The 23,867-nt window shown below is 40.5% G+C and overlaps 1 protein-coding gene across 3 annotated transcripts in view; it reads right to left on the bottom strand.

Annotated features, from left to right (window-relative positions):
* The window catches only part of MCC (MCC regulator of WNT signaling pathway), a 206,757-nt gene that overhangs the window by 172,750 nt on the left and 10,140 nt on the right, over positions 1 to 23,867 (bottom strand). For 2 of the 3 annotated variants that reach the window (XR_013977152.1, XM_080972405.1), the window contains exons 2-3: positions 16,427 to 16,674; positions 2,335 to 2,546 (exon numbers count right to left, since the gene is read on the bottom strand). Coding sequence is in view for 2 of the 3 variants with exons in the window: in XM_080972405.1 (XP_080828531.1) it covers positions 2,335 to 2,546; positions 16,427 to 16,674 (460 nt within the window). In the remaining variant the exon portion in view is untranslated. Of the gene's footprint in view, positions 1 to 2,334; positions 2,547 to 3,795; positions 3,824 to 16,426; positions 16,675 to 23,867 lie in introns of those variants that run through there. The other variant, XM_080972406.1, reaches the window with a different exon arrangement.

Genomic DNA, 23,867 nt, shown 5'->3' on the forward strand with positions numbered 1-23,867 from the left:
ATCTGCACAAATTCTCTTGCTCAGTCATAAAGGGAAGTTCTCTTCCTGCAGTTCTCTTACTGCACATAACTGTGGCATTAAGTCTTGCTATGAGAACTATTGCTTCTTTTCTCTTGCATGCTGGGAAGTTTTTGCCTCTGCACATGAGTCTGAGAATGTTCTGAACAGTTCCCATTGAGTTCATGAAACAGTGTATCCTGACCTGTTCTTAATGCATTGCTGACCACATCTACGGAACGTGATTGTTGTATTCTTTCATGTTATGTTCGTTCAATAACAATCTTTAGTTATAATTTAATTAGGAGGTTTCATGCCTGTCTAGTTCCAGCTCTGTTTCTCAGCCTTTGATCTATCAGTGATAAATGGATATATGTAATTCCCGCCTTGTACCTATGTTAACCAATCAGCAACAAGTTGCTTTGTGTTTGTATCAACCAATCAGCCACAAGCACACCTGTGGCAATGTTTGTAATATTCAATAAAAGAGAGTTCCCGGGGCTCGCCCCGGCAGACGCCTCTCATATGACACCTGCCACTCGTCTGTCGTGATTTCAACCCAACACAGTCACATGTTCTCAACATTGAATACATATGGAATTAGACACTCTTTCTTTGCAGATTTTTACTCATGCAGGACTTTTGTGTTCTCCTCCTCTCTTTTGTTGTCTGTGTGCACATCCTGACTCTTACATGCACCCTCTTCCCTCCATGCACACACTCCTGAATTCATACACATTCGGCCACCCCTTCTCCTTCCCTCATATACTTGCCCTCTGTCCAGCACACATAAACACTCTTACAGATCCTTCTGCTCTATCACATTGCAAATTCCTTTTGAGAAAGTTACCAATGGGCACAATCTAACTAGGCCTGGTCATGACGAATGTACACTCCTGTACTAAAAGCTCCTTAAGTAAAAAACAAACAAACAAAACAGTAAAATATCATCATCATCAATATGCCACCCATGTGACTGGTTGCCCCAGCCGCTCTGTGTGGCTCCCAAGTAATGCAACTAACAAATGATTGAACATGCATGAATCAACAGCAACCAAGCAAATGAGAATGTTTAAGGTATTGGAACTTGAGAAAGACAGGGAAAAGATGGGTGCATCCTACAAAATTGTGAAAAAAGTGTGCTGTAAATAAACCAAACACAAATCCAAATGTTAGAGAGATTATAATATATATCAGAATAGCACAGAGGTGGAGGGGAGTTGGTGTAAATCAGGAGTGGCTAACATATTGTAGGATTCCCAGCTTCAGCTATCAAGTGGTCAGGAATGTTGGGTGGTGTAGCTCAGCAATGTCTTAAGGACGATAGATTAGCCATCCCTGGTGTACATGAAATCATCCCTCTAGGTACTAATAGATTAATCTATCTCATAAACCAAGTCTTTAGGCTAAAGCACACTATTTCCAAATTTTCACAATAAGGCACACCACATCAAGGGATATGGCACCTTCCCCAAGTCCATAGCAGCTAAACAGCAGGTAGGGAGCACAATGGACATGTAGGGTTGGCTTCCTCTCAGCCCATGGAAGGATGTAGCACACCTAGAGTTGTGGCAATAGCAACTCCCTCGCCAAGCCCTGGTCATCTAAAACCAGCTGTGGAAGTTTGGCTTCACAACAAACCTTCATCAAAAAAGCAGCAGCTCCCCTTTTGGCAATGCCTTCATAGTGTTGCTTAACTCACTCTTTTCCATATGCCATTACTTTCCAATCCATTGCCTGGCAAGGAACGCACATTCATTCTTTCATTTTTTACAGTCTATACAAATTGAGGAGCAAGATTCCAAAAGCTCGACCTGCTCAGTTGGTAACGACAACAACTCCTCTTAGGCTTTCCTTAAACAGAATTGAGAATGCATATGAGTCTTCTCTGTAGTGAGAGTGTATCATATTTGCACCCCAAGGAATTTTCAGAATGCAGTTTCAAGAAAACAAAAACAAAACCAATAAATAATAGACTGATTTTTCCTTCTGTACTATTCTGGCATAAAGACTTAACTTGCACACGGGCTAATTTAAATTTCTAAACGGATTTTACATGGTAGTTTTTTTAGTAGTCAAATTTGAATAAATCATAGAAGCACAACCAAATAAGTTATGGAAACAAGATGTTTTCGAATACCAATCCTCAACAACAAAGCAAGTGCTGGGGACTGATTATTTACAAAAATAAAAATTTAATGATGTTCACTCAGATGAAAACAGCCACCTGGTGTTTTCCTATGGACTACGATTTAAAGTATTAATTACTATCTGAGTTGGGGGGGAGGGGAAAACACAAAAAATCAAGACTTTTCAGTGAACTAAAAGTGTACTCACAGTGTTGGCAAGTTCCAGGTAACTTCCTCCAACTGAATTACTAAAATTGGAAGCTTGTGTAAGAAGTCTCTGCATTGCAACTTGTTGATTCATGGCATTGCCTCCATAGTCCAAGAACCTCTGCAGAGTTGAACGACTGTGCAAGTCAGGGCTCTGAAGGTCTCTAGCTCCAGAATCATATTCCCAACTTTCTCTAGCTCCTGAGAGGGTACCTAGGAAAAAGGGGAGGGGAAGGCTAGTTTATTAGAAGGAAGTGAACAGTCCAATTCCACATCTTCTCCACTTTGGTGATCACAGAAGTTGAGATCTTGAGGCAACCTTCCTTGATAGCACCTTCCTTCCTTCCTTCCTTCCTTCCAATCTCTTCCCAAACCTCGCATTTTCCATGGAGTTCTTGAGACAAGGCCCTGGTCCTCGGACCCTACTGAAATTAAATACATATAAGTAATCTAAATACATGGTTTTTCCCTGCTTAATTTCACTTCCACCATAAACTCCTGGGCTGAATATGATATTTTAAGTTTCCTTTGCTTTTTTTTCCCCAGGGGCCTGTCTTCTTGCTGCTAATTTGTAATGCCCCGTGCTCATGACTGATAGTCTATTAATAATAATTCCACCCTTTGGTCACAAAGGCATTCCAGCACCAATGACTTCCAAGAAGATCAACACTACGCCATATGAATCTTCTACTCTTCTTCGGTCTTGGTGCAACAGATACCGTTACACTTCAGAACAGACCCCTTTGCATGTTTTTAATGACCTGCACCAATCACCAGAGCAGGGTTTTGTTTTGTTTTTTTGCCTGCCTGCTCACTTCAATCTTCTCTCCTTTGTGTGGTCTGACTACAGACCCCAGATGGACTTGAGGAGCCTTATAATGACCCAGTTCATTCCATGCTTGTGGTGTGCATGGAAACAAACTTCTATACCGGCATCCCCCTTTGTTAACTCAGGTCCAGCAGAGGGTCAACAGGGAAGCAAATCACACCCCAAATAATTTACATCAAAATTCCACAAATTTTGATTGAGTGCACTTCCAGATAAGTGATCTCAAGCCACAGTAGAAGTATGTACCTGAAGGACCGCCTCTCTCCATGTGAATCTACAAGGACCCTGAGATCATCTTCTGAGGCCCTTCTTCATGTGCCTCCTCCATGAGAGGTCTGGAGGGTGGCAACAGAAGAACAGGCCTTTTCTTCTCTCCCCAGGGAGGTTCAGCTAGCAACTTCATTATATACCTTTAGGCACCAGGCGAAAACCAGGCCACCGACTGATTGACATCTGCTGCCCTTTTCAAACGTGTTGTGAAAGGGGAGATTATCGAGTTGTCTTTGTTTTTATTATGTATTTTATGTTTTTGATATTGTGATTTTATGTTGAGAATCTCCCTGAGATCAACGGGTATAGGTCAGTATACAAATTTAAAACAATAAATAAGAATAATATATTTAACACGGATACCTCTTGTCACCATTCAACACTTTCTCATATTCAGTTCAGAGATTTGATTACTGGGCCTCAAAACAACTACCCTGTTACCTTAATACTTCCACAGCTAATAGAAGAGAACATATTCTGTTGAAAACAGGCTGGGGGGAAAATGTTCTGCTGAGACAGTGAGCTTATTAGATTAAAATGTAAGGATAAGTAGGCCATAAGCTCTTGAAGTAGCAGCAGAGAAACTGTTTTATTGAACAATTATGTGCACATATTAATAAAGCTTTACTGAGTACACATTCAATATTCTGAGCTCCCAAGCAGAAACAATCGCCACCATCACTACTATACTGTAACAGCATAATCAGCTCAGAAAAGTATGAAACGCCCCAGAAATGCTAAAGCTAGCCACAGAAATTACGACAGTATATTGAAGTGTTGGTCGCAATTCATATCAAACTAGTAAAATACCTCCCAGTATGTTCCATAGGGAAGAAGGGAATTCTTAATAATCCCATGTAGGGTAAAGTAAGCCATTTCTCCACACCCTCAAGAGAATATTGCCCATCCTCATTTTTAACTTTTTCATGGTGTTCCCCAGTGGATAGCTCGGTTAGTTAGAGAGCATAGTGCTGATAACGCCAAGAGTGCAGGATCAATCCCCATATGGGATAGCTGCATATTCCTGCATTGCAGGAGATTGGGCTAGAAGATGATCCTCAAGGTCTCTTCCAACTCTACAATTCTATTATATTAATTTTATTTCCTGGTTATCTGCCAGCACCCTTCACTCCGACGCCACAACTTCCTTCTACCCTAAATGTCTGCCTCCCTCACAGCAGCTTCCTTCCCGACACAAGTAACAGCTGGATTGAGAAGGGGGGACAAAACTGTGAAAGCCTGAGTTCCCAAGTCCTAACTCTACCCAGAAATGTGATTTTATTTTATTAAAAAAAATCACATAACACCAAAGTATGCAAGTCATGATAAACCTCTTTTAAACGCAAGTTAAGACACTTCCTTTACAATAAACCACTAAGAAAAAATGAGCTTATAACCCTTGAGGGGCGGAGCTTCAAAAAACAAAATACTGTATAGCTTTACCTTCCATTTTACAGGGTAGGTTAAAATACGAACTTGAATATCTTAAAAACCTAACGTAGCCATACCATCTCTTAGTAACCTTAAGCATACCCATGATGATAAATTTTGCTGGGATATTTATAGGAGTGTGTTTGACTGATCTAGCTGAACAGTTTTATGTTTGTTTACACAGTTATGTCTGCATCATATTTTCAGTCAAATTGATCAAATTTGCTCAAAATGATTAAGTGTGATAGGAAACCAAACAGTGAAGTGCCGAACGATTAGTAGCAATTGTGCACCTTTAAATTTTTTTTTTTTTAAATGAGCATTTTGGTTCACACCGTATCAATGAAGTCTATTTTCAGTCTTCCTAAAACTCATTTAAAAAAACAGAGACTATTTTAAGATGCTGGACATAGTGCAGGATAAAGTTATTTTCAAAACAATCTAGGCACAAGTCTATATAAAATGCTTTTTCCTGCAATAAAAATACATACATCAGCTTGAGGAAACACTATTTATAAACATCTGTTTTCTCCACTACTTCGATCCTCTGGCATCAAACACATTTTCCCCTTATGGTTTTTCTTTTTAACTGAAATCAATAGCAGGTGATCTTCAGTTGTCATGGACAATTGATCACAAGGAGATGAGTGTGTTTATCACATTCTAACATTATACTGAGTGTAGGAAATAGCAACTTGGACTTCTGATGCCTGTTAGGTCATTCTGCATAGCTACACACTAGATGTAAGTGATTTTTCAAGTACTTTAACACCTTTGTGAGACAAGAGTGCCTTTAAGATGTTCTCAGCTGTCAGTATTTTAGTTTTTGAATTGAGACAAAAAATTAAAATACCTGGTGCCCTGACTAATCAGGTTCATATTTTCAACTGGTCAAGCCATTTTTTAAAAATAATATATAAATTAAACCAAATAGGTTAACTGGATAAAACAGATCAGTTATAGATTTGTATGATGTCAAGATGAACAAGAGCAGGGGAAAAGCTAATTCATTTATTTAAACTAATGGTGCAGCTACAGAAATGAAGAACATACTTCTTGGTAAACTACAAAGAAAGAGGAAGAGAGAAATCAATAGCAGAAAACCACAAAGGGTAGTTCCAAGCACACAAAACCAAATCCTATTTCAGGCCAAGCCCAATCATTCTTCTTGGGATAAATTCATAACATTTTGTGAACTACGAACAGACCATAGCACAAAGATTGTTATTTCTTTACTAGTTCTTTACTTGTAAATATCCTGCGACTCTTTTGTGGTTGATTATGATGTCCTCCTTTCGAAGCACCCTATCGAAACTTACTAGCTTCAGCTTCACAAAAACAAGAAGGTTGAATATCGTTCTATGTTCCATAAAGTCAAGAACGTCCTACTGTAAAAATGGCAGCATCTCACAGCGAAGGTAGGAGCAAGAGGTCCTTGTTCTACACACATGGATTACCAGGGCCAGCTCTCTACACAAAAGAGTTGTGACGTAACCTGCCTTATGCATAAATAGGGTTGTTGTTTTTCAGCTGGAACTCACTGGAACTCTGTTCCAGCACCTTTCAGGTGGGCGCCACTGGCATTATAAGAGAACAAGGGGTTCCAGCACCTATTTTTCTAGAAAAACAGCACTGTGTATAACCACAAGTACACTTGGGAAATAACTGCGTTTTGGTAACTATGTGCACGTTAAAATATTTACTAAATATTTAGTAACCATTTTATCTATCCTGGGGGCTCACGGAATAATCTTATTTAGCTGTTCAATCTTTAATACTCATTAAGTTCATTCCATAGCCTTGGGCAAATTGCTATTTCCCAATCCCACTGAAAAGCTTGCTTCAAAGGCAAAAATGTCTTAACTTCAGAATGATATGAGCCCTCGGAAGCCTGTAGGGTCCTGTTTGTAAAATATTTTAAGGATAATATATCCTGTATTTATAGCTACTTTGATTTGGACACTATTTTTTGCAAATCTTGTTGAAAGCGCCGTCTTATTTAGGTGGCTGAATGAGTTTCAGTTGTTGATGCCCAAGGGTATTGTAAAGGCATATGAAGGGATAAAACCTACCTCCTCTGTGCTCAACTTCCCCTGAAATATCAGGTTGGTAGTTTAGGGGTGCTGTTAGCCTTATCCAAGCAGTCTCAATCGCACTGGCACAAAGCACCTTTCAAAAGCTTAGGCTAAAGCACCAGTTACAGCCTCTCCTGATAAAGACAGTCTAGACCAGGGCTAGGCAACCTAAGGCCTGTGGGCCGGATGCGACCCAATCACCTTCTCAATGTGGCCTGCGGACGGTCCGGGAATCAGTGCGTTTTTACATGAGTAGAATGTGTCCTTTTATTTAAAATGCATCCCTGGGTTATTTGTGGGGCATAGGAATTCGTTCATCCCCCCCGCCCCCCCCAAAAATAGTCTGGCCCACCACATGGTCTGAGGGATGGTGGACCGGACCACGGCTGAAAAAGGTTGCTGACCCATGGTCTAGATAGCAGCAGTTATTCCTGCACCGATAGCATCTCATTCAGAGTACATGGTGTTGCTTGCTGGAGAAATGCAATTAGTGCAGAGCACATCAGTAAGTTGATTAATTGGAATCAGACAAATGGAACACATCTCTTCAGTTCACAAAGTGTTGTGCTGCCTTCCCATCTGTTCCTACGCACAATTCAAAGTGCAGATATTGACCGCAAGTAACTGGTACATTAAGGACCAGTTTTCCTTGCGTGAAACCACCTGGGTGTTAAGAATGGGCTCTAATGCTCTGTTCTGGGTCACTCTGACTTCCAAAGGAAGCTCAATTATGACAGGAAACAGGACGTTTTCAATGATGCCCTCTATTATCATATCTGCATTTCCTCTACAAGTAATCTGGCACTTCCGTTATTTTGTAATCAGTGCCTGGTGAACAGCTTTTATTTCGGTTTCTTTCTTCTTTTTGGTATTTAAGAAGGTAACTCTGCTTTTAGGCTGGTATTTTATTTTAAGCTACCTCGCTATGATTTGTCAAAACAACAAGGTCACAGTGAAATCATTATTAAGCAAATTTCACTGTGACCTTATTGTTTTGACCTGTGAACCTTAGGTGAGCATACATGCTCCTTATAGCACCTGATAAGGGAAGTTAGGATGCAAACATAAGAAAACTATTTTCCAGAAACTAGTAATTGTTTTATGTTTTACCATAAGATAAATATAAAGGAATCATCATTCTATACCCTTGTTTTGTAAGATTTCCAGCTGCATCTTCTATGAGAAAAATGATACACAAAATCTCCACTTAATCACAACAATATCTGAACAATCAGAGAACAGCTGCAGTGCACTGAACTGAGCCAAAGCAGGAGTTAAATGCCAAAATTTGTATTAACTTCATGCATAATGGTGACTTCTCCTAATATAATGCTTATAGTTCTCAACTATACACCAGTAAAATCCAGTGTATGTCAGAGCACTGCTAAAAAAGAAAAGTATGCACTGTGCTGCTAGACTTTATTTGAGATACTCAGGTAAAGAATAGGTTTAACATAGGATTAAATCGCTAAAGAAAACCATGAATCACAAATCAGGAGAATTCAGAGAATTCCAGTTCCACCGAAACCAGTGGAACTTGAACATTAAACTGTGCACTTTTTGAAATAAATGGAGGGTGAAACTTTGCCCCAAAGCATAGGCAATGACCCTGTGGCAAGCATGAACCTCCACGGCCCTACCATTGGCTTCAATGTACAGGGGGAAGGGACACGGAGACAGTACAGTGGTACCTCGGGTTAAGTACTTAATTCATTCCGGAGGTCCGTACTTAACCTGAAACTGTTCTTAACCTGAAGCACCACTTTAGCTAATGGGGCCTCCTGCTGCCACCGTACCGCCGGAGCACGATTTCTGTTCTCATCCTGAAGCAAAGTTCTTAACCAGAGGTACTATTTCTGAGTTAGCAGAGTCTGTAACCTGAAGCGTATGTAACCTGAAGCGTATGTAACCCGAGGTACCACTGTACAATGGAAGTAATAATCACAGTGTGGGAAAGACCCTGGACAGGAGTCCTAGTGAACATTGGAAAGGCCAGGACCTTCAGTCTTTGCAACTGCTTCACTGGGGCAAGACCTGGAAAAGGTTGCAGAGGGTAACACTAGGCTGAAGCTGTGGTTTGTTTCCTTGAATAAGCAGTTAACTTCATTGGCCTTGGATGACATATTGTTTTATTTTACTGACCTAAGCCTGGCTCCAACCCTGACAATGGATGAGTGGTGTTTTATTCTGGGCAGATAAGGCATTTAGCAACACCACCACCACCAGGCCAGAGGGTTGGCTGCCCAGTATCCCCAGATCCTGAAATAGTGGGCGAAGCAGAAAGAGCAGGGGTTCTGATGGACTCCTCCTCACCAACGGATACCAGTCCCACTCCCATCCCGCCCTTGACCCCGGCCCCAACACGTAACATCTTTGACCCACCTCAAAGACATAGAAATGCAGCAGAGGACGGCGTCTGGGGGAACATCCACAAGGAGACATTTACAAAAACAAAAGCCAGGTGTGACTCACAAAACTTCCACACTCCTCTCCTGCCTCGCACCCACATCTAGACCACATCCAGTCTCTCACCTCCAGAGAAGGAGATAAACATTGCTCACAAAGCCTACAAAACAATAAAAGGGGCTGAGCCCTTGCTTTAACCCAAAGACACCAGTGCAGGTGAGCTGGTTTGGGGAAAGAACCCTGAACAGCTGCAGCCACTCAGGCTGATGGTCTACAGGCTCAGTGGGGCCCAGTCCTGATGAAAATACATCCCAGAAACAAGAGCAGCTGCTTTTGCAAGGGGGGTAAGGGGCTTGGTCAGTGTTTCCCAAACTTGGGTCGCCAGCTGCTAGGGCTGATGGGAACTGTAGTCCAAAAACAGCTGGAGATCCAAGTTTGGGAAACGCTAGGCTTGGTGTTAACCAATACCAGTACCTCTCCTGCTCTTCCAGCCAGCTGCCTCTCCCCCACTTACTTCTGCTTCTGTAGGAGGAATTATCAGAGCAGGAATCCCATTTCCAGCTCCAATTTAAAAAATACTTCAAGTGAAAGCAAGTATTTCAAAGCAAGAACACTGGCAATTCTATAGGTAACTTTTGCATACAGAAAAGTTGCTTTCCGGGGCAATAAACGTGACAGATTTACAAACCTGAAGCCTACAAATTGAGATGCCCCCTTTTTTTCTCCACCCCACCCATTATTAATGACCAGTTCACAGCTTTTATAGAGAACAAATGCTACGATTCTTCCTTTTATGCAATTATAGGATGCATAAGACAATAAAAATGCATAAGAATTTATTATGCAAGCCTTGAAAGATCAGAGCAACAATATAAATGTCCCAATTTTATCAGATTCTGCTTAAGGGAAAACATTCTATTATAAAGAAGCCAAATTTATTTCAACATTGTGGGCCCCCCCACTCAAAAATTCATGTCATTTAGTTCCCAAGTAGCTAATTTTGAGATTTCTCCTCTTAGGGTCCCCCCCGCGACAGATTTTATGTGTTTGTGCATACCTCAGTGTGCCCCTTAGTCTACGGCTCCCTCTTCTGCATGGCTGCTATGTTTCTAGCTACATAATAGTGACTGCCAGCAAAGCTACAATATTGGCATATCTGTTTCGGAGGGGACTCACAACAAATCATTTGCTTTCTATTTAATTAAGACTGACCTACACCATTACTCACACACAAGACAATTTAATGAAAACTGCATGTATCAGCTGCAGAGAACACGGAAAATGGGATGCACAGTTCTTACAATAGGTCATTTATCTTGACATTATGCTAATTGCAGTAAAACCTTGGAGCAAAACACAGTTAACATGTTTACCACAAAGTTCTTCATGTTAGATTGTTCTGTGTATTACATGACTGCCACTTTTCCCCACCAATGCTCTTCTGCAACTAAGATAAATAGTTCCTTGGAAAGTCATGTTGTCTTAATCTATTTACAGACAGGAGTGCCCGATTCGATGCATGTTTACTCTTAAGCAAACACTGCTCACTTCAAGGAAGCTTATTCCCAACCCAGGTTGTATCCAATGTTAGTCCTGCACAGAGCAGATCCACTGAAATGACTAACTTAGGACCTTCGATTTCAGTCTACTCAGAGGAAAGCTTAGTTGGCGATGGTAGCCCTCTGAGGATAGTACATCTACTTGCTAACATTAATCCCAGCATGGTGTGCAACAACACCAGCGATGGCATTTAAAGCATACATAATAGAAATACAAATTCAGTGCCAATACACATAAAAAGTCAATCTACTGTTATGACCACAAGCCTTAAAATCAATTTGCATGTTTGTTCTGTATGAGAACTCCCAATATTCTTTTTATCCCTTGGCTCCACTAAAAAGAGGTATTACTTACCTACAAATGCTTATTCTGGAGAGTGCTGTGCATAGTAATAAGAGCCGTAATCTTATATCATCAGAAGGCCAACATGAAAACTAAATGCCCATGAAATTTTACAGCCAAACTCTAAAGCAGAAGAGGGCGTAGAGTTCTGAGCTACAACATCATTGTTGTTGTTGTTGTTGTTGTTGTTGTTGTTGTTGTTGTTGTTAGCTACCCATCTGACTGGGTTGCCCCAGCCACTCTGGGCGGCTCCCAACAGAATATTAAAAATACAATAAAACATCAAACATTAAAAACTTCCCTATACAGGCTGCCTTCTAAAAGTGAAATAGAAGTGAAATAGTGAAATAGTGAAGTGAAATAGAAATAGCAATAGTGAAATAGTGAAGTGAAATAGAAAAGTGAAAGTGAAATAGAAATTTCCTTAAACATCTGATGGGAGGGCATTCCCTAGGGAGGGTACCACTACCGAGACGGCCCTCTGCCTGGTTCCCTGTAACTTCACTTTTTGCATTGAGGGATCAGTATATACTCTGGCAAATCACATTTCCAATCTAGTCAAAATTAGGTACTTTTAGCCTTTGGCTCAATTCTATTGGACAAACATTAGCAATATGCTAACTCTCTACAAGCAGAACAGTTTCAGACTGTCATGGAATATCAACACGTTGGATACTTTCAATGGCCTGCGTTCTATACCTGCCCCATTCTTAAAGCTCATTTGCACCATCACGTCTCTCCCAGCCCTGCAACCTGTGCAAAAGATTTTCAGGACTGTTTTGTCTTCTTTTTTTCAGTAGGTGGCACCCTAATTCTATCTTGTCAGTTAACCCTCTGGTGAAAAGAGCTGTGTAGTTCACCAACGAACAGCAGCAAAGTCAGTGTCAATCTCATACATAATGAAACATAATTCTAGAGAACTAAGTCACAGTTTCTCTGGAATTTTTCAACTTAAGTAACCAGGATTAGACACACACCTCAGAAAAAGGGCAGTAGCTAGACACAGTTCAAGCTGTAAACAGCTATCACTGCAATTGCATCCCTCAGCATAAACATTAAACAAAGACTTGCACAAAAGCATAATTTTATTTCAAAGTAAATTTTGCTCACATTCTTGATACAAAATTATCACCAATGCTTTTAAACAATTGGCAAATAAAGTGTATCGTTTATAAAATTATTTATAAAGTTAGTTTGAAATTGAGTTACAAAAAAAAGACCATACTTTTAGCAGACAATTATTTAGAACAAGATAAGAACAAGACATGGGTGTGTTAGATAGATAATTTATTACGGCCAAAGACCAGCTCGCATAACACAATGATGACAGCGTTCATAAAGATAAAATATACAATTAGAGCAGATTGCAGCAATAGCTCATGAGTTAAAATTGAGATATATACATACACCCGTACAACTGAGATTTCGGCTACCATAAAAATTGACCCTGAGGCGCCCCAAAGGGTTTTCCCTAGTAAGCTATTTTATTCTAGTGGATGATCTGTGCCTACAAATCTGGGCGCAGAATCTGGCTACCAGCCAGGTCGTCTTGGGATCTTTGCCTAAGGAATAGGTCTGTTTCTTTCATTCTAGGTTTAAATCAGTGTTTCCCAGACTTGGGTGTCTAGCTGTTTTGGACTACAATTCCCATCATCCCTGACTACTGGTCCTAATAGCTAGGAATGGTGGGAATTGTAGTCCAAAAAAGAGATGGAGACCCAAGTTTGGAAAACAATGGTTTAAATGATCTCCTAAAGTAGAGGTGGGGAACCTGTGCCCCTCCAGACACTGTTGGATTCCAACATCCATCCATCTCAACGAGCATGGCCAATGATCAGGGATGATGGGATATGTAGTCCCGCAACATTGGAAGGGTCACAGGTTCCCCATTCATGGCCTAATGCTTAAGATTCTGGCCTTGATCAATTCATTATTCACTCTCATATTACAAATCTAATAAAACTATCATGTCAAGGGCTGGCAACCAGGGTGGATAAAAATCAATGTGTGTTTTTTTTTAAAAAAGGGTTTTTTTAATTTAAATCAGTTTTTTTATTTAAATCAGATTTTTTAAAATTTAAATTGGATTTTTGAAATAAAATGCTTTTGGAGGAAAAATCTTTCTAAAGATAGTTTTCTATTTAAGTTCCATTATAGTCCAAAGGTTATTCATTAAGAAATAAGGATTTGTTTTAAGTTTTTCATGTGTGCTAAAACTCAGTCTAAGGTTTGTTTGTTTTTTAAAAAAAGTTTAACCACATCAGTTAACAAACACGGATACATATGCTATAATGTTATTGTTTTAGCTAAATTAACTGTTTAAATTGTTATTGAGGAAATTATTGTTTTTCTCCTTCCAATAAAGTACAGCAGAAAAGTTGTCCAAATATAAACAGTTAACTTATTAAACCTCACAATAATTTCATAATTATCGGTCTAAATATTTCTAATAGTATAACCAAATCAGTACATATAACTGTAAAAATACTCTGAAAATTTATTATTCCAAAAATGAAACCTTCATCTGGTTGTAAATATTAAGAATATACCAGCAAGAATGAGTCTTTCTGTCAAAAAATGATTTAAATCAAGTCTTACTGACTAGTGATTTAAATCATGATTTAAATTGATTTGATTTAAATCAAATCCACCCTGGTGGCAACTAAACCTGCAACCCTAAGTAAACTTACTAGGAAGCTAATACCCACTTAACAAAGTTGCATTTACTTATTTATATATAACCTAATATAAAATTAAGAAAAGCTTATATTCTTCTGTATCATTAATCAAGTATCCTATCTGTGAACTCAGACAGTTACAAGTAGGATAGCAAAATACTAACAGTCATATACGTAATTAAAAGGCTAAGACTTCATGAGAAACCAGGTTTTTTAAGAACATATGTTTTCTATTAATGAATGAATTTTTAAGAGATTGCAAAATATCACATCTTGTTATTATAAAATAACCCTTAACAGTCTATACTACCTACACAGCACAAAGTACGTTTTCACACATAATGGCCTTTTAAAAGGCATCCAGAAAAAGATGTGAATTAAGAAGGCCTCTCCACCAAAAAGAAATTTATGGAATGCTTAACGTTATGTGCCCTACTTTGACATCCTACACAGGCTGAACGCTTGTTCACTACTAAAACTAAAGTACAGAAGTTGATGCTACCAGCAAGGCTGCAATCTTTGCTCCCTTTGAATGAGAGGGTATATAGCTTGAGAGTACTTCTCTATCCATCGCTCACCCATCAGCTTTGGCAGGGCCACCATATCTGGACAGAGATAGCCTAACATCTGTTGTCTATGCTCTGGAAACCTCTAGGTAAGATTACTGCAACCCATTAAAAGTGGGGATGCCTCCGAATAAACTTCAGTCCGGTTTGGAAACTTAATCTGGTGCAGCATTCAGCGGCCAGGAGAAACTTTTTCAAGCTCTAGCAAGTTGCAAGGATGGCACCTATCATTAAAGAGAAGTTTAGCTAATTTGCTAAGTAGGATCTTAGAGGGCAAAACGTTAAAATGTGCCAACAAAACTGCTATTCTGTACTTAGGTAACTACAGAAAAATGTAGATGTGATATGAATTTGTTAGAGGCAGACTAAGACAGACTGTACTGCATGTGGTCCATTAGCTGATGCATGTAGCTTTTTTCAAATCTGTATCTTTTATTCTCTAAACCATAGATTTGCACTAGGTACAAAGACAGCAGATAAAAAGAAGACGAACCAGCAACAGAAACTTTCCCCATTAACTCTCTTTCCCACATAGATACAAAAGAATTGAGCAAAGCCTGATAAAACAGAGAAATATAGGAGGGGCAGGAAAGCAGATTCAGAGTGAGTAAAGTATACCCATTCCAAGTTTTAATGAGCTAAGTCTGACTTCCATGATTAAGGGTAGTACTAGCAACACATTTAGGTGTACCCAGTATAGGTCCAAGAAAGAAACACCAAGCTGTTCCTAATGAAAACTTAAGCCCAGAAAACCAGACTGAGGCTCCATACGAATTCTGCTTTGCAACTGCTTTGCTGTGTTCACCCATAGGCTGCTGCAACGAATTTACTGCTTTTTGTGAAGAAATATCAAGGCAATGCAATTAGTGTATATTTTTGTTCGGAATGTGCTAATTTGCACTGCACAGTCCAGTTGGTAATGAAAGCTATTCCTGAGATACTCGCAGGAATCAACTTGTTCTAACTTGTGGCTATCCATGGTCTTGGAACACTTGGCCTTCTAAAAAAAAATGCAACTTTTTATTTTGCATAGTTAGATATTCTTTCCTACAGTAATCTGCAAATCAAGTGAGCAATCATCTAAGTTCTAAAAAGGTTTGCAAGAGGATGAGAAGTTATTGCACCCACACTTGTGGGAAGATCAGTCAAGAAGAAGTTTAATAAGATGGAAGCAAGGACACATCATTGCCTAACTTCACAGGGGAAAAACACCACATCAGTCTGTGACAACGTACAGCATCACTGCTGATCACATGGTGCATCTATAAAGGCATCAATTTCCTGGTTTTGTGGAACTTCAGTCAAAATGAGATTGTGTTAACTCTGGTCCTAAAACTGCAGGTTTTTTTATTTTATTTAAAAAACACACACACCAATAAACAACTATTAGGGGCATAGTTGCCCAAAACAAATGCAGCCTAAGATCCTCTCTCCCAGCTCTCTATTTTCATGCAGAGAAACAAGCTGTTGCTACTTGCCAGAACCATAAGCTTGAGAACTAAGCAAGTATCAATGGGGAGATCTTGACGACCACTTCATACATTTTCCAAAGCATACCTGTGCATAGACGTAGGAAATAAATGTACAGCCATGTTTAGCAAAATGTCTTACACACAGCAGTTTGCAGTGTGTTCCCAATATGTATAGTTTAAAATACATGCACAATTTCCACAAATGATGCTAAAATAAGCATGTCGGAAAGAAAATGATTTACTCCAATAAACTAGATCAGGCTTCCTCAACCTTGCCCCTCCACATGTTTTTGGCCTACAACTCCCATGATCCCTAGCTAGCAGGACCAGTGGTCAGGGATGATGGGAATTATAGTCTGGAGGGCCGAGGTTGAGGAAGCCTGAACTAGATGATACCACGATGGTGGCCGTATCTGTGTAATCTTTACTTTTAGACAATGGAGGCATAACGAAACAACACTTACCCAAACTGTTATTGCTGCTTGTTGGCCAGGAAGCTATTCTATCCCTTAATGTTTTCTTTTTGCAAGAGTCATCTGATTTCACAGAGAGTTCCACTTCTTCCTTCCTGATTTCTCGCACAAGCTGCATGCGGCATCGTGTGAATTCCTGAAAGGAAATCTTCCCACTTTCATCTGCGCCAAGTTGATGCATGATCTCAGCCACAGAATCCTCCATGTTCAGTTGGCGGCAAACCATCAGCAGGTCATTCCTAGACACATGAGAGAAAGGGGAAAGGGAGAAAGAGAAGACCCAAACAATTGTAGTTTTGTACAAAGACAAGCACCTCTGTATTGGATGATTAGTAGCTAGTAATTCAAAAGAAGTTTTCAAGTCTGATAAAGTAACTTCATTCCCCCCCCCCCCCCCCATTTCTTAAAAGGAACTTTGAGATAAGATTTCAGCCACAGAAGTGATGTTTGAACCAGGGCCATCTCTTCCAGGAGTGCAAGGGGTGCGATGCACCCGGGCACCAAACTCTGAGGGGCGCCAAATGCCCTTTCGATCAGCGGCAGTGAAAAGCAATGAAGTCCCCATCTCCCCTCCTCCATCATTCTCTTACTCTGTACCATCAAACAAAAGCATGTGTGAGTGATCACCCCCCTCCCAAAAAAAGCTCAACAACAACTTTGAGTTCGCCTCCCTTAAAAAAAGGGGTGCTGGGCGGATCTTTGCACCCAGGTGGCGCATATGCTAAAGACGGCCCTGGTTTGAACGTATGGTAAACTCCAGTGCTTTCTTGGCAGAGCCACATAAAGCAAACCCTTGAGAAACTACATACCCGTACTTTATGTTTTGGAGTTTGTAGGTGCCTTGATCATTGCAACTGAGAAGGACCAAGACTACACAGAGGTTGTGAAACACAAACAAAGAAGTAGAAGTAAAACAAACTGATGTATATTGTGCTCTAGGAGGCTTGGTTTGGTCAGAATCGAGTATACACTTCCAGAGTTAACACTAAAGACATTACTTCTGGTAAATGAGCTATCATAGCCGCTAGAAGGCTGTGAAAATTTGTGTCCTCGGTTTTTTACTCTCTACCCATGTGCTGCTATCTGAAACCAAAGAGGTACATTGGTTTGTCAGATGTGAAATATATTGGCATTATTATCAGCCCTACTTTTAAAACCTTGAAAATATTAGCTGAGAGAATATGTGACTGTTTCTAAATGTTTTTCCCCCTTTTAATTGTATTCTTTTGCAGTTTTGTTGTTTGTTGCCCTGGACTCCTTTGGGGTTAAAGGTAAAGGTAAAGGTACCCCTGCCCATACGGGCCAGTCGTGTCCGACTCTAGGGTTGCATGCTCATCTCGCTCTAGAGGCCGTGAGCCAGCGCCGTCCGTAGACACTTCTGGGTCACGTGGCCAGTGTGATGAAGCTGCAGCTGGCGAGCCAGCACCAGTGCCGCACACAGAAACGCCGTTTACCTTCCCGCTATAAAGCGGTACCTATTTATCTACTTGCACTTAAGAGTGCTTTCGAACTGCTAGGTGGGCAGGAGCTGGGAACCGAACGCGAGGAGCTCACCCCGCCACGGGGATTTGAACCGCCGACCATACGATCGGCAAGTCCTAGGCACTGAGGGGTTAAGAGTGGGATAAAAATTTAATAAATAAAATTAAATTATAATAATGTTCTATTGACACACTTCAAAACTCTAATGCCAATCTGTTCTACAAAAGGATGTCTTAAATATTTGTTTGGCTGGAATGTGATCACACAACAAATCCAAACAGCTGTTCAAATCCAAACAAATCCCTGTTCTGACTTTTTAAAGAGTAAAGCTATAGCTACTGCAACCAATTCAATGTTTACACAGGTGAATTGGGCATTTTCCTTTCCACAATCACTCCCAAACATGAGGTGACATATTACAAATCCTGTGAACCATAGTAGCCATGGGTACAACCTTTGGCCATTTCTATTACCAAATCTGCAAAAAAAATAAGATTGAAAGCTGAAAACAACCCACACCAATACATGCAGATAAAACCAAGTCAGATGTGGAAGTTCCACCACCCCCAAAAATTCAGGGAATGGTAGCTTGGGAGAAGGGCTCTCTCTGTGGTAGTCTTTAAGTTGTGCAACTCCCTTTCCACAGAGGTGTATCTAACACCTTTACAGAAAGGTGCTTTACATACAGTCAGACTACTGATCCATATCGGTAATATCTGCACTGACTGGCAGTGACTCTCCAAGATTTCAGAGAGATTTCTCTTCCAGTCCTACCTGGTGCTCCTGGGAACTTCTGGACCATGCCCCCCCCCTTTTATATCTTCTGCTGTACACTTTACCTTGGCTTTGACAGCTAAGGTGTTTTTCTGAGACCTAGCTCTTCTGCTTTGTTTAATCTACACTATGCTAGCTTTGTTTGGAATTGTTTTACTTGTATGATTATGTTGTTGTAACTCACCCTGTGACCCTATGGCGGCTAAAAAAATCTTACAAATAAAATGAAGGAATTTCCTCTATGCATGCCAAAAACAACTTTAGACGTGGGGGGAGGGGGATTTCCAATGGGAGCGTAACACTATTATTTCCAAGTTTTTCATCAAGAAGCCTTGAAAGCTTCACGGAATCATAGCATTGCTGAGATAGAAGGGAAGGGTCATCTAGTTCAACTTTCAGCAGCAGTTATCTCAACGAAAGCATCCAGGACAGATGGCCATCCCATCTCTCCTGAAAACCCTCCAGAAAAGGAGACTCCACCACATGGGTAGGCCTACTAAAGCCCGGGGGCCGGATCTGGCCCAATCACCTTCTCAATCATTCATTTTCCCCAAAAAATATAGTCTGGCCCCCCACAAGGTCTGAGGGACAGTGGACCGGCCCCCCTGCTGAAAACGTTTGCTGACCCATGGTCCACCACCTCTTGTGGGAGTCTGTTCAACCGCCGAATAACTTTAGTGTCCTTTTGATACTATGGGAATAACTTTTTATTTGCCCATGCTTTTTAGTATCACCTTTTAGGTCTTACACTAGTACTGTGTGTGGGTTTCAAAGTCTTGCCTTTCAGTTAAATTCTAACACAAGTTTACGGAGCCCTTAAAATCCATCCCAACATTAGAACCCATCTGAAAAGTATATCAGTGCGGAAAAGCTTAGCTCGGAACAATTAACCTAAGCTGCCTGGAGCTATAAGCATGGGGAACAATTTCCTGGCCTCCAACATATTACTGCTACATGCCACAAAATGTAACATTGCACTGGCTTTATAATCTTCCACACTGCCAAGACTGTCAGTCACTGAATATAATTCATATATTTTTTTAAGACTCCAGTATTAATGTAGTGGAATGTACTCATAGATTTACTGCATATATGGTTCACTCAATGTCCATTAACCTTGCTGATTTAGTGACACAGAAAGTGTTTTCGACTCATAAATACCCTTTTGAGCATGTGGGGAGAGGGGGAGGAAATCAAAGCTAATTTGCCTCTTTCAGGAAATTAGCTCTTATTTTAAAAGAACTTGTATAGCAGCATCCAATTAAAGATCCCAGAACTACAAGATGGTTAAGCCAACATAACATTCTTGCTAAGCGATAAGAAATGAAAACCGAAAGACAAACATGAAAGCTGAAACCACAGTGGATTTCCCCACTCCTAACACAGGACTCCCCCAAAGAGAAGTCAAAGAATGTGAAATATGGCAAGGTTCCTGCTGCAACGTATTTCAACCAGCAGCTGCTACTCTGGGAAAAGTCCCAATGCTAATAGGAGTACGATGAGACAGATTCATTTCTAACGCTATTAATTGATCAAAGAGATACTGGCAAGTTAAAATAGCTTCAATTCTCTGTGATGCAGACATTTAGAAGGCTCCTGGGAAATCTGCAGCAGAGTAAAAGATCAAAATTTTGCAGCATAAACACAGTGGGAATCCTATCCACGAAAACAACATTGTCAAACTGGCTTAAGGATTTATTATTTAGGTCCTATTTATAAAAGAACAATCCAACTGTATTCAGAGAGACCTTGACTTCCATGTAAGAACCTCCTTAGCATGTGAAACAGCCCTGTGACAGCCTCTAGAACAGGGATCCTCAAACTTTTTTAACAGGGGGCCAGTTCACTGTCCCTCAGACACTGTTGGGACCGGACTATAGTTTGGAAAAAAGCTCATAATCTCTGTGCTTTCTGTTCTGCCACCTTATCAGTTCTTCTTGTCCTTGGGCTGAGCGGAGGAATGCTTTCCAGAGACAGTGAATCTGTTAGCTCTCCCCCCCTCAGTGCTTCTTCTCCTAGCTGTTCCCCATCCAGTATTTCCTAGCTTCTGCCTTCTGAATTATGTCCCTCTGCAAACCACTGTTCCAAATCTATATTATCCTCCTGCTCCTGGAAAGATTCAGGAGCAGGGAGGGGAGGGAAGGGAAGGGAAAGGCTCCCACCATTCCTCCTCAGCGCAGTCCTCCTCAGCACAGTCCCTGACACCTGCCAGCACCTACTGAATATAGAGTAGGAGCACTCTACTGTAGATTGACTAAAAGGCCCAAGGCAAGGATGTAGGTTGTTCACAATTCCCTATGATCAAACTACACCAGCTATATACTTTAAAAAAACAATTTTATTCCTTAACAAAATATACAGAACGTAATATTGTAGTCAATTATGTAGCCATTGTAGTCAAGTTAAATCAGGGCTTCCCAAACTTGGGTCTTTAATTGTTTTGGACTACAACTCCCATCATCCCTACCTAACAGAACAGATCATGGATGATCGGAATTGTAACATAAAACAAAGGCGAAGCAATACAGTATAGTAATTAATATTTTAACATATTTCTCTGATTATCAAATTTTTAAAAAATAACTTTCTTGAAGGTGTTCCATAATGATAGTTCGGTTTGGGGTGAGTGAGTAATTCATTAAGAAAAAAAAGGACAGGGTTACCAAAATGCTCTTAATCTGCTATCATCAGATTTATGTCTTTTTAAAAAATGTAAATCTTTTTTATAGCAAATGCTGTATTGAATTTTATTTGGCAAAACCATACCGATTTCACTTCACAGTTAATGTTCTCATGAGCCAAGTTTTAATTTCGGATGGTAGCACTTTCTTATTATTACAGTTAACCTTTTTTTAATATATAATTTAATGTTCTAAATTTCTTGCCACCTTTACTGAGACTGTGCAAATATGCTTTGCATATTTTAAAATTTAGTTCCCAATAAAAGTATCAGCAGGAATTAGGTGGCAAATGTTCTCATTAAAATGAACCGTGCTAATTAACACCTAGAGAACAGCCACTAACAAGGGAGATAGTCCCTATTTTCGCTGCTAATTCTGTCAGATGCTCATGAATACTCTCAGCAACAGTAGAGAGAGCTTACAGGTATTCAAGTAGTTCTTTCCCAACCAATTTCGCAGGCTTGTCTGGACAACCCTGCCACCACCCATCCTGCTTGAAATGTTCAGTGAAGTGCATTATGACTTTAATTTGTTCTTTACCCCTTGTTTACTTTTTTTTTAAATAGGAGGAGGGAGGGGAAGGTTTCATTACAATTCTCTACATCTTGGAATGCTTTTCTCCTTCTTATTAGTCCCAATTTACACTTGCTAAGGAAGGCTCCTCAGACAAAAATGCTTGGCATGAGGCCCACACGAAGGGGAAAGCAATCTTTGAACTCAGAAAATGGAAGCGATCCAAAATAAAACAAGGGTTGCATTGTATTTCAGAAGCTTCTGCCTTGATCAACTGGAAGGCTCAAAAGAGTGCAAATGCTGATACTGGCCATGTTCAGACAATCAAATACTTCAAGGGCTGTCTTGTGGAAGAGGGAGCATGCTTGTTTTCTCCTGCTCTGGAGGGTAGTTAGTACTGGAACCAATGGCTTCAAGTTACAAGAAAAGAGATTCCAACTAAACATCAGAAAGGACTTTCTGACAGTAAGAGCTGTTCGACAGTGGAATGGTCTCCCTTGGGAGGTTGTGGACTCTCCTTCCTTGGAGGTTTTTCAGCAGAGGTTGGATGGACAGGTGGGCGAGCGCTGAACCCGCCTTATCTGTATCATTTCTGGGCTTATCAGATCCTGAACTGAGGTCATTGGTAAGGAAAGTCCTGTTCAAACTCAATGTGGGCTGTAAAATGGAGAAGGAAAAGACATGTGGATAAAATACACATGACTACCCTAATCTCTTCCAAAATAGGTTTAAACAAATTATCTAGTGACAAACTGAAATATGTGAAATAAGAATCTGTACAAATATATTAGAAACCATAAGGAGGCAATGTAAAACCACTTCTCAGGTTATCAGCACACAAGAGTAATCCTTCTTCCTCCAGCAAGACATGTAACAATTATCATAAAAATGTGAAATTACTCCTTTCAGTGGCATCATACAGGAATAAGATCACCTATTTAAATTGCAAGAGACTCTTTTTTTAAAAAAAAACAAAACGGTTAAAACACCATCTCTAAACACCATCTCTATGCTAAAATCTGACGCACAGACCGTGAAATCACGAAAAGCTCATAAATGTTAGCTCTCAGTGCTACACACATCAATTCAAACAGGTTTCTTCACAAGTTCACAATGCCTTTTCCTGTACAGTAAACCTGGGGAGGCAAGTCTAAACCCATCACAAACTAAACACATTTACTAGACCACCTGTGTGGTCCTTATGCACATACAAACTACAGCATGGAAACCCTACTATTCTCAGGTTTCAAACAGTTTTTGTGCACATAGGGACCATACAGGTGGTCTAGTGAAAAGGCATAGGTCAAGTGTCCAGGCCTTGGCACCAAGATCCTGCTTCTCACACACACCCAGAGCCCAGGGTTGTTGGAAGGTGGTCATCACAGAGACAGTTAAAACTGTGTAGTAGGTTGTTTGTTGGTGTACCATCACAATTACCTTTTGATGTCATCAACCCACTGCATAGTATCAGTTAACAGATACCAACAATCTCTTGACCAGTGTTAGAAACTGAGATGAAAGCTAGGAGCTAAATGGTACCTTAAACCTAGGTTGTGGGCGCAACAACGGAATGTCTAGGTGTGCTTTTTTTATAACAAGAATAGATAAAGGTAAAGGGACCCCTGACCATTAGGTCCAGTCGTGACCGATTCTGGGGTTGCGGCGCTCATCTCGCTTTATTGGCCGAGGGAGCCGGCGTACAGCTTCCGGGTCATGTGGCCAGTATGACTAAGCCGCTTCTGGCGAACCAGAGCAGCGCACGGAAACGCTGTTTACCTTCCCGCCGGAGCGGTACCTATTTATCTACTTGCACTTTGACGTGCTTTTGAACTGCTAGGTTGGCAGCGGGAGCTCACCCCGTCGCGGGGATTCGAACCACCGACCTTCGGATCGGCAAGTTCTAGGCTCTGTGGTTTAACCCACAGCACCACCCGCGTCCCAATATAACAAGAATACAAAGCTGAAAATGAATGAACTGCAGT

The sequence above is a fragment of the Podarcis pityusensis genome (genome assembly GCF_964106645.2).
Source record: "Podarcis pityusensis genome assembly, chromosome: 11".
Classification (NCBI taxonomy): domain Eukaryota; kingdom Metazoa; phylum Chordata; class Lepidosauria; order Squamata; family Lacertidae; genus Podarcis; species Podarcis pityusensis.